Source organism: Aptenodytes forsteri, unplaced genomic scaffold (assembly GCF_000699145.1).
Source record: "Aptenodytes forsteri isolate BGI_AS27 unplaced genomic scaffold, ASM69914v1 Scaffold15, whole genome shotgun sequence".
Taxonomy (NCBI): domain Eukaryota; kingdom Metazoa; phylum Chordata; class Aves; order Sphenisciformes; family Spheniscidae; genus Aptenodytes; species Aptenodytes forsteri.
This window is the reverse complement of record NW_008795129.1, coordinates 18,052,956-18,071,195: the sequence shown is the minus strand read 5'-3', so window position 1 is coordinate 18,071,195 and position 18,240 is coordinate 18,052,956. Positions and strand designations below refer to the sequence as shown.

The 18,240-nt window shown below is 40.1% G+C and overlaps 1 protein-coding gene across 11 annotated transcripts in view; it reads left to right on the top strand.

The window, feature by feature from the left end:
* The window catches only part of ABLIM1 (actin binding LIM protein 1), a 96,057-nt gene that overhangs the window by 29,638 nt on the left and 48,179 nt on the right, over window positions 1-18,240 (top strand). For all 11 annotated transcript variants that reach the window (XM_009277888.2, XM_019471717.1, XM_019471721.1 and 8 more), the window contains exon 5: window positions 14,013-14,100. In XM_009277888.2, the coding sequence (XP_009276163.1) occupies window positions 14,013-14,100 (88 nt within the window). The remainder of the gene's footprint in view (window positions 1-14,012; window positions 14,101-18,240) is intronic.

Below are 18,240 nucleotides of genomic sequence, written 5' to 3'. Positions count from 1 at the left end.
GAGTTGGTTGTCTCCCGTGAAGGGGGGGGGGGGGGGGGAAGGAAAGAAAAACAAAAACAAAACCAAAAGATATGTCTGGAATCTCTTCCCAAAAAAACAAAAACAAAACCAAAAATATGTCTGGACTTTGAAGTCCACAGAATTAACACCTGTCTTTACTGAGCAGGTGCTTTACAGATGAAGAAATATGATACATATCAGTATTTTGTGGGTGATTAAATATTTGAAATGACCACCTGGAGCACAAAATGGGTAGATTTTAATTACATGCTCATGCTACATTAGAAGATCATACAGGTCTAATAGTTCTTTGGATAGATACCTGGGATGTATGACATTTACAAGCCTTTTTCTTTGTAAGAGGGAAAAAATAGCACACAGCAAGAGATGCACCTTTTCATCACCAGCAATACAGATACTATGGCATTTAAACTGTCTGTGAAACTAGCCTGGGATGTTTTGTGGTTTGCAGAGGTCTCTCACATTAGCATCATAAATCATTTGAGTATGAGTTAAAATGTTAAGAAATTTACTTTTACACATAGGGTTCGGAGAGAGAGATTTGTTATGTATACAGATGGATCTTCTGTTGCTTTGAATTCTGTAAAGCAGTTGCATCTTGGCTGGCAAATGTTTTTCCCTAGCAATAAGGAGAGTAAGAACTGAGGGAGAAAAAAAACATTAAGTAGACTTATCTTAGCAGCACCCTTGAACTACTGCTGTTGAGGCAACAATCATGGAGACTCATGTACTCGGTTGAAAACTGAATGGCAGCAAATGATGTTAGGTATCCCTTTCTGCTTTATGACCATCGCCTCTTTCCTGTTCTTCACCATAGTAATATGTTGTATCATGGTTTTTTTGTTGGAATAGTTTTCCCGGGGTAACTAGAAATCTTGATTTTATACAGAGCTAAAGAAAACAAGGTAGGGAGTAAAATCCCTGTGTCTTGGCTCTGACAAATATACTCTGATGGGATGTTCATGCCAGCTAGCATTCAAAAGTATGCTTGCATAGTTTTGCATCTGTAATTGGAAATCACATGTATCAGCAGTGAGAAAACTGACAAATAGAAAAAAAATTGGACTTCTGCCAAAAATAAAGGCACTGCTTTTAGCAGAGTACGTGGTGGTGGTCTGACATTTATTCAAAGTTATTCTACTTGAAAAGAGACAGCTATTTCTCTGCATTAACTCTCCACTGGTTACCTTGATGTTCTTTGATACTTCCATTTTAAATTTAGTGTAACATAAACACTTTGGCCAGAATTACAAAACAAGGATTCCTGAGAAATGTCTGGATGTAGTGAAATCCAGGCTCATAATTATGTATTGGTGACTCTGGAGTTAAGAGCAATGTGGTTGGGAAGAAAAATATTTGAAGAAAATCTGTCCCTTCCCTAGATTGTCATCTGTTGCTTGTTGTGACCCCTTGCTGGAAAAGATTTCCAAAGGTAGCAGGTAGCCTTGCAGTTAGTCAAGGATAAAACCCATTCTTTAGGCTTTTTAAAGCATTATCGGATCAGAATAGTTGGAATGACAGTGACTTTTAGGATCACTTTGCTACAAGAGCAGGCCCTAGTCACTAAAAGAAAAAATATTCACTGCTCAATTCACTCCTAACATGTTTTCCTATTAGAACAATCTGTGAGTCTACGAGGTACAAATTAGTATATATTGAGTGCTTGTCTGCTTTGTTTCTTACAGGCTACCTTTGTTTTATAGTCTCTGGTTATTTTCTGCGGGTGTACTGTGTGTGACCTCATGCTTAGTTTCTTTCCCCCCTCCTTTGGCCTTCGCAACTTTTATTTCTCTGTTTTTCTTGGGACACTCCCTCTGAACTGAATGCAGACATCAGAATGGAGACCAGGCTTTGCTAAATCGCATGCCAAAGGTTGCACAGTTCCTGACACGGCCTTCTGACAGAAAACTGGAAAGACAGTTTCGTGTTAGATGAACAAGAAAATCAGCTACAGTTATTTGGATCTAATGGTGTGCTACACGGAGGTCTGGCAGGGCTGGGAGTCTGAGAATTTGAGTTCTCTGCTTGGCTCTGCTGCAAGCATTGATTTTGATCCAAGGTGACTTGCTTAATCTCCCAAGCTCGCACTTGCTTCATCAATTAGAAAGTCGTTTGCACTACCCCACTGAATAGGTTAACATCAGTTTTGCCTAGTGCTATGCTGACCTGTTTTCTCAACCTTCCCCATACTACAGGGCCCATCTCAGTGCTGGACCCTCTGGGTCAGTAGCAATTCCGGTGCTGATGCAGCACACACAACCCCAGAACTTCTCCTGGCATTGCACTTGAACTGTCTCTCTGAACCCCAAGCCACATCAACAAAAGCTCCCTTCTAGCAGCAAAGCCCCTGCTATACCAGGGATTTTGCTGCTTAGCCAAGACAGCTCTCAGTGAACTGATTTAACTCTATTGGAGATTTTTCCAGTGTGACCTTAGACTCTGACTCTAATTATTCTGCTGGTTTGGTCCAGACCTGTGCTCCCTAGGAGTAGCCTGATGCATGTGTAAAAGCTTCTCTGTATGTAAAGCCCATTGGAATGGATTTTAAGGTCAGAGGAACTGCTAAAATCATCTTGCTTGATATTCTCTTTTCAAAATCATAGAGCTTTTCCCTAGAAACCAAATGAAAGCTTATCCTTTGGGAAATTATCTTGCCTTGTCATGAAGACTGCAGAGTGATTGTAAGGCCACAGATTTTCCCTCTTGCTGCTTAAATTACCTTTACTTTTTAGAAACTTCACCTTATTTTGAGGTTAAATTTGTCTAACTTGACCTTTTTGATGTTGTCACAGTTTTTTCAGTGGGATTGAAAAGCTCACGCTCTTTCCTGCTATTATCTACTCTCTTTGCTTTTAATCACCTGCCTGTTGTGATCTAGTCATCTCTGAAGCCTCTCTCCAAATAGCAATTTGACTCTAAGTCCTTCAGGTTCACAGCTGAAGACTCGCGTTGCTTTGATGGTTCTCCACCGAACTCTATTCTCTAAACCCATATGTACATGCTCATCAGTGTTATAATGGTGATGTTGCAGTATCTGTAGTCAAAAGCAAAGCCTTTTTTCTGCTTTTCCTTTATATTCTTTGTATACATTAAATGATCAGAAGAGCCAACCGTTTCAGGTACTCTGAGAGCATTTTCTGGGAGATTAGTAATGATGTTCTCAAACCGTCTCTCTCAGTTGCTGTTGCCCACAACGTGGCCCTCAATCTCACAGGGCCCCGCTTTCTTGATTTGCAGGCATATTACATTAGACTATTAAAACATACTTGTTGTGTTTAGATAGCTTAAACAAGCATTGTCTTTGAGTCATCTGCAGATTTACCAGGAAAGGTTTTATATTCTTATCTTGGCCAGTAGTAGAGGTACCTCATGCTGTGGGTAGAAGGAAGTAATCTCTGAGGTATCTGGCTCAGCAGAGCCTCCCCTGCTAACACATCTGTTTGTCAGAGAACTGCCTAGCTATAGTTTTCTTAAGACTCCTGAGTACAAATTATTCAAGTCTCCTAATTTGTAAATGTTGACTCATGGCAAACACTATTCAAAAAAATCTTGCTGAAGAAACAGTATCAAACAGGAAAAATCTGTCTTTCAGCATTGTCAAATACAGACCAGAAAGATACACCTCCCGGATACTGCTGCCTTTTCTGTGTCATCTTTCATCATTTTTCATTTACAGCTCACAAGGGACCTTTGCCTGATCTGTGATTTTTTTTTTTATTTATTTTTATTTGTTGTTGTCATTCTTTATTAAAGACTCTTATTGTCTTTAAACATATAGTCCATAGTTATTTCTTTGGTAACTTTAGCTTTCATATCAGTTATCTCTATTTCTAACTTAATGACTTAGTGATTGCCTTTTTTTTTCTTTTTAAGTCAATAGTATCTCAGTTGTTATGATTTTTCTGTGCCTCAAGCATATGGACCACAGAATCATAACAACTTTTTTGTTTGTATTTTAGAATACAGAAATTGGGGTATTCAGTAGGATGTCTTAAAAATTCCTGGGTTTCTCCTTTTATGGTTACTTTAAGATCGAGGAATATGTTCCTTTGAAATTCCACATGCACATACACATATATATATGTATGCACATATCAGACTGATCTTTATTTCTGTCTGTCTATAAATGCAATCGAATCATGATCAGAATGGAAATAATTGCTAATTTTTGGAATTGCAAATAACCTTTTTAAATTAGGAAGAGGTCTAGTATTTATTACCTGCTGTCAGTTGCAAGACTTCCTGATTTATGAAATAATTCTGTTGGTTTTATTTTTAAGATACAAAGGAGGTTTGTTACTGACTTTTCTAGCTGAATTTCAGCAGGTTGAAGTCAGCTATAGTTCTACTGACTGAGAAAGTTGTTTCTAATTAAAGAAACTAATTAAAGAAACTAGTAATATCACAGTCTTCCAAGATACTTCCCATTGTTTTGGAGATATTGTTGCAGCGCTGCAAATACAACTTCAGTTAACGTGATCTGCTTATGCATATACATCAAGCTCTGTTATTAGAAGTTCAGCCAGAGAGACAGGTCGAGGGAGTAACAGTCACTTCACTGCAACAGTCACTGCAAGTCTCTCACTTGCAGAGAGTTAAAAGGAGAAATGTGGTTTTGTTTCACTCTTGTACTCACATACCCCCGATAACTCGGCAGTTCTGTTATCACCTAATGAAAGAAAACATGAAGATGACTTGCAAAGTGGGAGATTCCTGGTGTTACGGAAGATTGCATATCGTATGCATCTGGTACATAATCCATTCACTAGGCTCCATGCTGTCCCTTGACTTGTGCCATATAACTAGCACTCAGCAGCAAACCAAGCTAAGGGCTTTACTTTGCTTTCAGCAGGCTAGAAGCTGTGGCTGGAATGGCTTTCTTGCCTTGCTGCAGAGACTGATCACTCAACTGTACAGCTCAGCAGACCTACACAACAGTCTTGGTAGTCAGTAGAGGTGTTTACTGGCTGGTTGAGACAAGTTATAGCTATGCCAGTATTATTAGGTTGTTTGAAAAGGCCCTTGGCACTATGGTGAAGTTACTGTAAAGTAGCTTTGCTGGTTGATTCTGATTCCAAACTAATCCAGCAATATGTATGTGGCTGTAATCAGGTCCTTCAGGTGAAGTATCTTTTGATGTCAAAAATCCATGCTGGACAAAATGCATACAAGATAAAGGAATATTTAGTTCTGTAATGCTTTGTGAAGCCTAAAGATTACAGAAGACGTAGAAAGTCCACACCTGTACTTATGAACTGGACCTGTTCCAGCATTGTTAAGAAATAGAGGAGGGTTTTGTAATGAAGGCAGTGAACTCACAGATTTGTATTGTAATTAGATTAGAATGAAACTACGTAGAAAATCCTGTCAATTCACTTACCTCTTCGCTACAAAACAGAACATGCACCTAAAAAAACCACTGCATGCATTCAATGGTTAGTCTTCCTTTTTTGCATAATATACACATTATCATAATAAAATCTAGCACATATATTTCCTCTGGATTGTCTCTGATTAACTACATGTTCAGTCACTGGGATTAGGTTTCTATGTGCATAAATGTAACCCAGGATCCTAACAGAGATGATGTTGAAATCCTGGCAATAGGCAATAAAGCTGTGTCTGCTATCGCTTTGCTCCTCTGTACCGCCCAAAGTATTCTAACCGGCCACTTTGGGCTGCTGTGGCTACATTTCTTAGTTGAGTGGAATTACCTTCTTTATAGTACCAACCTCCTGCTGTTAACTGTGTAGATAATGTAAGTTCATAGCTTTGGTCCTGTGTGTAGCAATAGGTGGATTTGCCCCATGAAGACCATAGTTGGTTGTTCAGCATTTCACCTGTGTGTGCAACTTGCTCAACATTGGATGTTGCAGGAAAGTGAGAACTCAAGGTAGAGCTGACAGTGCAGTCACAAGTGACTGCTAAGATCTTACTAACGTAAGTCCAGTTGATATTCAGCTGCCGTGAGGCCTGTTTCTTCATGCCAGCAGAGCAGTTGCACAAGTGGGGATTTAGCCTGAATCATTACTGACATCTTTGCTATAAGGAAAAACTATATTCCAAGCAGCTAATAATTGTATTGCTATTAGCAGCAACTAATGAGTATAACAATATTGTATGCTGACGAAATTAACACTAATAAGTTACAAAGTTTATTACAGTCTGTCTGTTAAGGAATATACTAGCATGACATTGGCAGTCACTGTTGGGATGCTGGTAAGTATTTCTGTATAAAAATCAGAAACCAGGCATGAATTAACAGAGCAAATGTTCATAGCAGCAGGATAGCTGCAGTTTTGGCTTACCCAAGGCAGCACAGCAAGCGACGGAAGGCTCTGAGGGTCTTCCATGTCTCTTGCATGCGTGTTGTCATTCAGATTTACAGTCACGGCCTCATGCTTCATTTCCCACTGTCCCCCAGTGTGGTGTCTTCTGTCTTGCAGCCCCATCAGCCTGGGAACTACCAGTGTGAGCTCTGCTTCCCGCAGCTTCATCCTGTCTCAGGTTGAACAGAGGCAGAGGCTGTGCTGAGAGCTGTTTCTATTGAGATGTTGTGACAGTAGTGTTAAAAACAGCTTTAGAAGGTCCTAGTTTTAAAGATAAATCCTTGTTCAATATGTATCAGGCTAGAATTTTTCAACGTTTAAATTGTATTACACTTTCCTTCCTTGGGTAGTAACAGAGAAAATTATGGTAGATTCTGAAGTTCTTTGGAATCAAAGGAGCTGCACTTTTATTTTTGTACATGAGCACAGATATTTGTAGTGGCTTGCTAAACAGATAAGAGCCTGGGAAAAATAAGTGGACAGTTTGGGTCAGGATGTTATTAGAAGCAAATTTTGGTCTTCATGGTATTTGTGCTGTTCCAGCTGCCCACGAGATCACAAGAAGCCTGCAGAGAAGGAAACAATGGAATTTGATGTTATACCGAACATCAAACAGGGTTGAAGGTTCTGTGACCTCTGCAAGTAATTAAAATAAAGCTTCACTGGAAAATGGTAGGCTACTGCCACAGTTCCTGTTTTACAATTCACGACATTCCTTAAGGGGTTTAAAAGATGAGTCCGAGGTATTCTTTGTGCTGCTCCTTAGTCTTTAAGAGAGTTACGCAATCAGCTCATTCTCCTCAGAGTCATGGTAGAACTTAAATATTTGATTAGGTTTGTCCATCAAATGGGCCCATTATACCTGTTCATAAAAAATTAATTAAAAAAAAAAAAGAAAAAAGGCAGGGGCTTTTACTCTTAAATGTACTCTTAAAACTACATAGCAGGTTTTGTGGTAATTAAATAGTATTAGAAAAGTAAAGCTTTCTACATGTTTAATAGCTGTTTGTCAGGTGATTGCTCAGATATCTTTGAATGGAGACTGAGTGCAGCTGTGCAAATGTAATGCAACAAATATGCACTTAATTGTGTCCTTTGGCCAGCAGAAAATGTCTATTGGTAATTAGTTCTTCCTCTACCAGACCCACTGGCATGTGAGCTCTCCTAGCGGGATTCTTGTTATTGTTCTCTCTGGCTCTTGTTCACTGTTGTTCTGGAAGGAAGGACAGAACTAAAGGCATGAGTAATAGGAAATCTTAAGCTCTCACGTTCACCAAAGAGGAAAACGTTTATTTAATAAGACTAGAGCTCTACAAGCACTCAGAGGATAAAAGTTAGTCTTGTGGGAAGTGGGGACAGAGGGGATGGACTTGGAAAATACAGTTCTTGGCTTTTGAAGTACTGTTTATCATGGGGTTAAAGCTGTATGTGTGCTCAACGCAGGTACTTTTTATGCTGGGTTTCTGGGGCACATTACATCAGCTTGCATGCAGCTGTATTTGTAGCTCCTGGGTTGGAATCATTCTTGTGATACCCACCGTTGCCTTCCCTGACACCTATGAGTACCAGTACACTTTTGGCTTCAGGACGTCCCCAAAGGTGTCTTGATAAAGTGAAGGCAAATGAGTGTTGTGCGCATTGTGAAGAGTTGGAGCGTCAGCGGTGTGAGAAGGGGTTGTACAGGACCTCAGTGCATTGTGTTTAACTGGTGCTCCAAATAACTCCCTACCTCCCAGCCTTTTAGTTTACCTTTTGAACTGCAAGAGGTCTCTTTAAGCTTGATGCACGCAGTGTGTAACGCGATGGCTGTGTTCCGGGATCTTTCCCATTCCGGACAATTGTACAGGGTTATTACTGCTCCATTAGAGGGAGCCTTCAAAGCCCTCTGTAAACAGTGCACAGAGGCTTTTAAAATGGCATTGCAGACTGGTTTAATCAGCTGAGGAGGATTTGTATGTTCCAGTTGGCATTATTTAAGAGAATAGTATGCTGGAAGAAGGCTGAGAATTGATAGCTGCTGAGTCTGAAAAGGTGATCTATGAAAAATTTGGTCTCTCATTATTATTATAGGTCTTGGTATTGTTATAATACATAATAGAGCTTGTAGTTTTGCTAATGTTACTTGGGACATGTCCTCTGCACAATATACACATGAAGCTCCCCTATGTAGCCCATCATCCATCAATCCTGACTACTGATCCTCCAATCATCATTCATAAACCTTAGAGGAGAGGTGATTACGTGGTTTTATTCTCAGGACTGGCCATGAGGAATACATTTCTGTAATGGTTTTCCTTGGTAGTGTTTCTCCAAAGTATTTTGTGAAGGACTTTAAATGTTATTTAACCTTCTTTGTAGGTTGGGAAACTGAAGCTCAGTGTTGCTAAAGACTTGATTCCAATATGTCTTGAAATTACCATCATAAATAAAACCTTAATACTATGTAAAATAATGTTAAAACCTATTTTCTGTACATGAATATGCACATAATGTACATATTGTATATAGTAGCTCTATTTACTAATATATAGAAAATAAATAGAACGCATATCAATAGAACCATATCACTGGTCAACCACAAATCAGTGAGACTTGCAGAACCATGGAAAGCTACTTAAATTTAACACCCATACAATTACATTTATAATGACACTTAGAAAATACCTTTGGCCACTGTTCCTTCATTCTGCAATTCTAAGGCTCTGGAAGTATTTGATAAATGAGTATATACTACTACTTTTTTTAACCTAAATTTTTCTGTCTACTGTGTTGAAATGGGTTTTAATCTGAGAATCTATCTTAGATTTGTCAGTGTGGGTAGAAGATAAGTAGGAAAGTCAGAAGAGATTATATATTGTTATAAATTGATAACTGATGTTCTTTGCTTCTACTGCAAATGCAAGTGCCAGTTGATTTAACAAAGAATTTATAAGCACTGATAGTAACACATAGGTTTAATATTTCATTTGACAAGAAACTTTGCTGTTGATTCATTCAATTCCATTTAAGAATTTGTATGCAAAATAAGAGTAATGATGTTCAATATTATTTTGGTTGGTTTTAGCACTTCTAGCTAATGAAAACCAAGGTATTTTCAGCAGTGAATTCAGCTTATTCAAACTTAGTTTAGGGACGGTCCTCTAAGGTATGGGTCATCATTTGCACTTGATGGTTTATATTGTCCTGAAGACCTCAACTAAAGCTGAAATAATTCAGAAGGGATCAGAAGCAATAGGATAGATCAAAACCTAGTGGCTGCATGGCTGTATTTCGAACAAGAAAGTGATTTGTTGCTGATGGCAGGGTGCAAGACGCCACTTGAGAAGTCCTTGTGCAGCAAAGCTAACTGTAAGGGATTTCTGGACGTGAAGTGAACTTGAGAAGGGGTAAGGAGAGCTAGGCATAGTGGGAAGGAAGTGACTTTAACCCTCTTGCACCTCGGCTGAAGAATGTTCAGGGCAAATGTGCACTGAATTAATGCTACTTGTTACAGCCAGCAGGATTGAGATACAAGCCTTACAGTCCACAGCACAGCAGCATGAGATTACAGGAAGCTGCACATTGGCCATACTGAACGAGGGTTTAGTAGCCTGAGAGGTGAACAAGACCAGATCTCTAAAAACTGTGAATATTTCATCCCCTTGTGATTCCAAAAGGTTTTCCTAAATGACTGATTTTTAGCAACCAGTTTTCTCAGATGATTACAGCAAGTTAGGCATGGCAAGATTAGCCTTGAGTTAGTTGACATGCAGATTGTTTTCCAGTGGATACCCACTGAAGAAAGGCTTCCACTCCTGAGTCATAGAAACATTACTGAGGTGGAAAACTCATGAAACCGGTTTGGAAGCGTTCAGCAACAACTGCAGCTGCTGTGGTAACTCCCCCAAAACCTCTCCAGTGCAGGATGTGTTAGCACTTCCACTTAGCGAGCTTGTGTTATCTGGGGCATGGTGTTCATTCATCATCACTCACACTAGGCTAAAATTTGGCTAGTTGTTTTCAGCCTTGGAGAAAGATCCAATAAACTTGAAATCGGTCTCTTTGGCTGTTTTGAAGAGACACATGTACACGGTTTAAACTATATTCTCTTGACAGTAGCATATCAGAAGTTTTTTCCAGGAAAAAAATCTTCAGAGAGGCCACAGGTCTACACATAATATTATGATGAATTCTGGATTTGTTTCTCCTATAAATAGCCTGGCTTTTAAAAACATGTAAATTAACAGATGGGTACTTGAATCCAGGTGCTTTTTCTAAAGGATCCTCAAGAAAAGCTTTGTGATGAGGAGAAAAATAAGTGGAATGTTTATCAGATGATCACGGCAAGTGAAAGACTCATTAATATTAGCATTAGATGGACCGGATACAGACCCTTTTAGGATCAAGCTAGTAGAAGTAACTGACCCAAGTTATTGTGAATTAACTGCAAGACAAGGAATGGGAAACTCAGAGGCCTGGGGTAGGACTGCCAGAGTAGCTATGCAAAACTCAAAGGATTGGCAGCTTTTGCTTATGACAATGAAATACAGCATTTGATTAAAACATAGATGCAATATGGCTTTCTTGTTCCTAAACAAAAACAAACAAACAACAACAACCAAACAAACCCCTCAAAAAAAACCCAAACAAAAACACCACACCTCAAAGGCCAGACTGGAGGAACAGAAGCTGAAACTGTACAGGTGTGAATGTGTGATTTTCTTTGTCCACATGCCATGGTCCTCTCACAATATAGATACCTCTGCTGGATCCTAACTACCCTCTACCCTTGTTAAAACTACATTGCCTTAGATGAGCATCAGGGTGCTCGGTAGGGAATTATTTCTTTATAAAACCTACTTCATCTGATAATACTTATGTACAAAGGTTTCAGTCCTTTGTGTCTGGGAGTTTGGTAAGCATCTCACAGGACACAATCCCACTTCAGATGGGATAACTCAGAGGTTAATTAATAATAATATAACAGGCTCCGTACTCTTTCCAGTTCAGACTATGTAGCTACTTAGCTACCCTACTGAATACTTTTTGAGAAGCCATGAATTTTATTTCAGAAAAATCCATGTGCCTACTGAAAGCTTGAGCTCTGTTAAGCAGCGGCACAGTTATGCCACAGAGATATTCTTTAGTTGGATGAGACAGGCAGAGCCCAGAAAAGTTTCCTGTTTTATTATTTCAAACCTATTTTTCAATTATTGTCTTCCTGTTTGGAGAAGATCCTTTCTGGCAGTCATTCAGCCTTCTTAGGAATTTTTTGTATCTCATTAACTGGGGGCAGTTCCCAGGATATCAGATTTGCCATCATCTTTAAATCAAATACGTCTGAAATCACTTGTGACAAGCAGTTCTGTGGGCCCCACTCTGCTGAAGAACTTTAGGAAGGCTCGAAAGTTGGGATTTTTTTTTTTTACTGAACACAGATAAAATTGCTGCTCCTCTGTATGTACAATATTGTTTGTGTGAGGCAGAAAGTGCAGAAAAGGATGTCGGCTTCTGCTGAGTGCTGAGCTGTCTGAATTTGAGATCTACCTTTGAACCCTGTTCAATATTCACAGCCCTAAGCTGCATATATATACAAGTAGTTGGTCTTTGCACGTCTGTATTCCAGATCAGAATAACTGTGGTTTGATGCCAGCGTTACATTTCAGATATATTCAGAGTTTCTTCATTTTCTTTTCTTAAATTCCAGTCTTGAATGGAACTGATGGGACACCTCAGGGGTTAAATAATTGCTAGAGAGAGTCAGAGACAAAGAGGACAGCCAATATTGAAAATGATAGAAAGAGAATGAACATTAACTGTGTTTTTCCTTCTCAGTTCAATATTGGTTTTGTTGCTGCAAGTCAAGCATCAATTCTGTGTTTCCTCCCTCATTAGCTTTTCTTCCTTGAATAGGCATGTCTTGTAGTGACCTTCATTCTCCCTTTTACCAGAGCCCCTTTTTTGCCTGATAGGTCTAAATCTGCTGTGCAAAAAATACTAAATCACATTAGTCTCCCTGTTTGGTGGATGCTGCCCTCTAAAGAGCAGGAATCAACAGCAAAGGCGGTATCTGAGTAAGAGAAGTACAGGTTTTTTGCAACTGAAGAGTGAGTGTATGGCTAAACTAACAGCACACCGAGTCCTCTTCTCTGGCCTTGTATTGCTGAAATTCCTGGATGGGAATTGTTCTTAGTGATAATGAAAGATAAGTAGTCATGTCCACAGACACCACTGTCTCTATGAATAGCTACCTTTCCCAACCTTCCCTACAATCAAACCTAGGTACTACACTACTAAGGCAGGAACAAATGAGAACATTAAAGTTAAATGGTGCAACTTCACCCATACAAGTCCTGGGTGGTAGATCTGGTTGTTTGGTAGTTGTCAGGTACTTTAATCGATATACTTTTTCATCTCATATAAATACTTTTAAATTCTAAGCCTGTATAATCAATGTCAAATGTGAACCAAAAATATGTTGTTATTCATCTCAATAGACATAAGGAAAGGTTGAATTTAGTAATGTTAGAGTCTTGAGTATAATGAAGGAGGAAATGGATTTGATGACATTTTACAAGTCAGCTACAGAGTAAACAGATATTTTGTGCATATAACATCTCAGTGGATAGGGAATATTTTGTGAAAAAGGATTTGAGGTTAACTTGCTTGGAAAGCCAGATACAATTTTAAAGACTTTTAGATTTCACTACTTGTCACTATTAAGGGTTGTTTTCTAGGTTTAATTATTTTTTGACTAAAAAAGACTGATGTGGACATTGCATGTTTAGTTTGTGATGCAAGGAAGTTAATACATTGGTTGCTTTGGTCTCCTACGGAGAAGAAATCACATTAATATCTGTGCCTTGATTTCTCCTGTCATTATAGGCCTGAAATCTGATCAGCTTTGTTTATTATGGGTATTAATGTATTTAAGAGAATGAATGGCTCAGTGGGTTTGCATTTGGGTAACAGGATCTAGAATATTTAGCATCTTTACCTCAGTAGTTCGAATTCAGCTCATGCTGTCTTTGCTAGTGTAGCTTCTGAAGTCAGGCATGTGTGAATTAAGTTAATAGTCCCAGAAGTGGCTCTAGAAAGCTCTCTCTATTAATGCCCATGTCAGCAGTGTCGGAGTGAAATGGCAGGTTGAAAACTGTCGTTCATTGTCTAAATTCATCCATAACAATGGAGCAATTGAGAAAATACTTGTTGTTTGATAATATGAGGAGGCAGCAGGTTTACACAAATATCTAACTGCAGTGTGACATTCATTGCCGTGGACTGTTAGATAGGTGGAGATTTAAAAAGGTGTTGGGAGACCATGGACAATAGATAGATTGTGACGTAGCCTCTAGCCAGGAAATCTTTAAACCACTGGTTACTTGAATGGGAAGGTGTGAAGGGGAAAGGCTGTTCTGCGTTGTCTTGTTTCTTACAGCCTTTTACCCCAAGTAGTCGCTGCTGGCCTCTGTTGAGGACAGGATACTGGACTAGATAGACCTCTGAACTGAAGCAGTATGGCAGACCTTACATTCTCAAAGCTTTTGTCACATCATGAAGGCAATGTTGTATCATAACAGGTGAACTAGAAGAAAAACAGCAGTGGTCTGTCAGCAAATAATGAGTGCTCGCAAAGCAGTGCAATGCATTGATCCCTCATTTCCCTTTTTTATTTTTGTTCAGGCAGGTGACAAGCATTATCATCCAAGCTGTGCACGATGCAGCAGGTGCAACCAAATGTTCACAGAAGGAGAAGAAATGTATCTGCAAGGTAAGGATGTCTCCATTCCAAAACAAGAAAATCGGACTTTGTAATTTTTCTGTTACAGACCTCAGGAATTTATAAACTGTCTCCAAGTAATATGGGCAAGGAGAACTATAGCCATCCTGTCTTCATTACAGTGTTCTCTTACTTGTTCACTTGAAACCATTTCACTCTAGTAGGTGGTGAATAGGTCATAACGGTGGCTTTGCAGTGACTCTGCAGCCTAGCTGAGGCAGACTGTGTTTTGAAAAGCTGTGTAGCAAAAATGAAATTTATTAGGCTGCCTCTGAATTTGGCATCTCACGGATAGCTTAGCACACAGACTGGTATATGAGATACCAGACAAAGTTAGACGTTTTCCCCTGAATTCTGCTGAGCAGTTTCTCTGCTCTTCTGGACCACACTCCAAACTGTAAAAGGCAATGGAAAAACCTCCAAAGACTGCAGTGAGCTTGTTTTGAATCATGTAGATCTCATTCCCCATGCGCATTGACAGATTGTCTCCTCCATTTCTTAATCATATTTGCTTGCCTTGCCTGTTTCCCTTTTATCTGGTCACATCTCTCTTTTTATTCCCATTTACTTATGTCTTTCTACAGTCACTTCTTTCTTGTATGTTCATTTTCATCTCTTCTTTCTTATTAACAGTCTCGCACTCCCAGGTATTGCCAAGCACGTTTTTTTTCGTGATCTTTTCACGTAAAGAAGAACGTGCTTTTTTCTTTGATTGAAAAGCATCCTTGATCTGAATTCCACCTACTCTCCCAGAAGGTAGCATGTTAACTATTAAGCTACATTTAGTTTTATTACCTGCTGTAGTATTAAATAATGTTGGTAGAAAGACTTACGATACACATTTATGCAAGCCAGAAATCAAAGTGAAAAAGGCAGATACATATTGGGATTTTGTATATTGTGCTTATGTTAGAAAACTTGCTTGATATACCTGAAAGGACTGTAAAAGAATAGGAAAAAAATTATGAAAATGTGGTCGCAGCCATCTCTTGAAATCCTGAGGAGAGATTCTCTTGGAAGAATTCCAAAATGAGATAATATTGTAAGGAATTCCTTTGAAGCTAACTTGTGTTATTTTGTAGTTTGTCCTCCCTACCAGTCCATCTCTCTCATCTCTCACTGACCTTATACCTTAGTCGTCTTATTCCGGCTGTGCACAGAACTGGATATCAAGTTGTGTAGCAGCTTTGCACTGCAAGAGCAAGGAGAAGCTGAAAGAGGGCTGGGTAGGAAGTACTGCTTTCTGATGGCAAATTGGAAAGACTAATTTGAAAGCAGCAGTTACGGCATCTGACAACTGGTAATCTTCGTTTCCTCACATCATAGTATGATAAAGTACAGGCAGAGTTCAAGGTGAGCATCAGTTCATCCTTTGCTGTTATTAATAACAGCTGTTTGCAACTGATGCCATTTGCACCAGTCTAGCAGAGAGTTGGAGTTCCTGTTGATTGGGCAGGCTGTGGTGTAAATTTCTGCAGATCCAAGTAAGACAGGAAGCATTGCTTCTACTTAAACAAGGCTGGATTTTGTCCTGGCCAAGTTCAGGTGATATGAAAGAGGAGAGGAGAGGCACCTGGCTCCTTGATCTGCCATCATTCTCTTCTTGGCTGTATCTCCCTTTCTGTGGTTGTGAATTAATGTTCTTCATGCTCACTCTGTCTCAGAGGAGGAGCAGCCCCAGTTGCACTGCTTTATTGTTCACAAGCTGTTTTCTGACTAAATAATGTTATTGCTGAGCGTGCTCCAGACTGTCCTGCCAAAGCTTTCCTTGCTGAATTCAGCATGCTTGTAAGCGTAGGGGACCTAAAAGCCTTTCCTGTGCAAAGCTCTCAAATGTATATCCTGACTCCATCCAAATCATTTACCCTAGGGTGCAGAATAACAGCATTCCAAGCATTTCTCTGAAATAAAAATACAACACCACAACACTGAAGCTAGAACCAAAATCACATTATTGATAAAATATATGAAAATAGGCAGCTTCCATCTCACTTCTAATTGTCCTCTCCACAGGACGTGAAAGCACTGTGTTGGTACTGCTTTGTATAATTGACCTGAGCCTGGCAGGTTTGTGATAGCTACTTGTATTAGAAATGTGTGGGGAAACTTGCAAAAGGAGAACATGGAAAAACAAGCTGTCTGTTTTGGGGCTTTCTATGTTAAGGATGGTTTGAATAATGCTAGCAGAAGCACTCCGGCTTTGCCCTGCTCCAACACAGGAAAATGAAAAAGAGGCAGCATCAGAAACTTTCTCTTTCCCATTAACTTCCTAGTAATATATTACTATATGGACTGCCCCAGAAGTCTGTTGCTGAGCTAGGATGTTGCTCAGCATTTAGAGGGATGCTTCACCTGATTCTCACACAGGCTTTCAGCCTTAATCAATGTGTAAATAACAGCCCGAGTTACTGATTTTGAGAGAGTTCTATGTTGAAACAATGGTACGTGCAAAGTAAAAAGCTGAATAAATGAACATGTTGGTTGGTGTCTGCCAAGTGAGCAAACAAACATATGTTAAGAATGGGAATAACCACAATTTGCTGAACTGTTTCTGTTAGGAAAAAGAGTGGCGATGCAGCTTGAGAATTTGCACTGTTCCAAGCATTTCAAAATAGATTGACATGTTTGGATGAATAAAATCTACAAGTTGTAGGTGGCTCAGAGTTCAAGATCATGAAAAATATTTGCATTTAACTTCTTAAGCCTGCTCTATCTGATTTGGGTTTTTAAATTTCACATATTTCAGACCTCTTATCATTTTGTGAAAAAAAATCTCACAACCCTTAGCTAAGTTTCGTCATGAAAATGACATCCAGACTCCCTTGCATTTCTTGTTCACTTTCAGCAGCTCCAGCACTCTCCTGGGGTGTCCCTAAAATTGTGCCAGTTTGTGCTAAACACTGCCCAAAAATGCAGTGACAGCTTTTTCTTTGATGGTTTAATAGAAAAGAAACAGAGGTACAGAGGAACAGAGATCATTTTTCTCAGGGTCACCCAGGAAGCTCACAGCTGAATTTGAGAACTGAACCTAAACCTTCTGAGTCTTACTTCATCAGCCTTATAACATGAACTCCCTTCCTCCCGAGTGCTTGGATCTGTCTGACCTCCTAAGCAAATGCACAGGGCATGCTTCTCTCCTGATCTCGCAGGCTCTGTGGGGTCCTGGCTCTGAGACTGCTGTTTGTTTACAGAGAAGGCTGTTGGTACACTTCTCCCTGTTGTCTGATTGTTTCCCCCTGCCAAATGCACAGTTTCTTCTTCCTCAGCTTAGACTCAAAGCCAAACATCTCAGACCCCTGATCCAGAGTCACAGCATTCTCTCCAGTCTCCTGATGATGATTATACTGCATGCTGCTGGGAAGTGAAATCATTCCTGCTGGTCTTTACTTCTGTACCGAGCCATGTAGGGGCTCGTTAGAACAAAATTTCGAGGGGCCCTGACCCATACCTCTCCTGGGCTCTGAAGGTGGGCTTTCCTCTGACTGCATTCGAGCTAATGGTCACCAGCAGGAGACCTGGACTTTGCTCTGTTTGGTTTCTTTGTGGACAGAGTGAAGAGGTGACGTTCCCCCCTGCAGACAGACAAGGCTCTGTATTGGCTTTGTGGTGACTGGAATGAAGTTTGAATTTGACTGCAGCTGCAGTCAGTGTTAAAAATCAGCATTAGCTTCTGCTCCATTTCAACTTGGCTAATACCTGCTAGCAGCTTCCCAGCAGTGACCACAGTTTACAGTCTGTTCCAAAGGAGAACTGAAATGGGATGGAAGTGCTCCTTGCCCCTGACACTGCTCAGCCCTTGGGGACAGATGGCCCTGGTGAGGCCGCACCTTGAATACTGTGTTCAGTTTTGGGCCCCTCACTACAAGAAGGACGTTGAGGTGCTGGAGCGTGTCCAGAGAAGGGCAACGAGGCTGGTGAAGGGTCTGGAGAACAAGTCTTATGAGGAGCAGCTGAGGGAACTGGGACTGTTTAGCCTGCAGAAAAGGAGGCTGAGGGGAGACCTCATCGCTCTCTACAACTCCCTGAAAGGAGGTTGTAGCCAGGTGGGTGTCGGTCTCTTCTCCCAAGGAACAAGCGATAGGACGAGAGGAAACGGCCTCAAGTTGCGCCAGGGGAGGTTTAGATGGGACA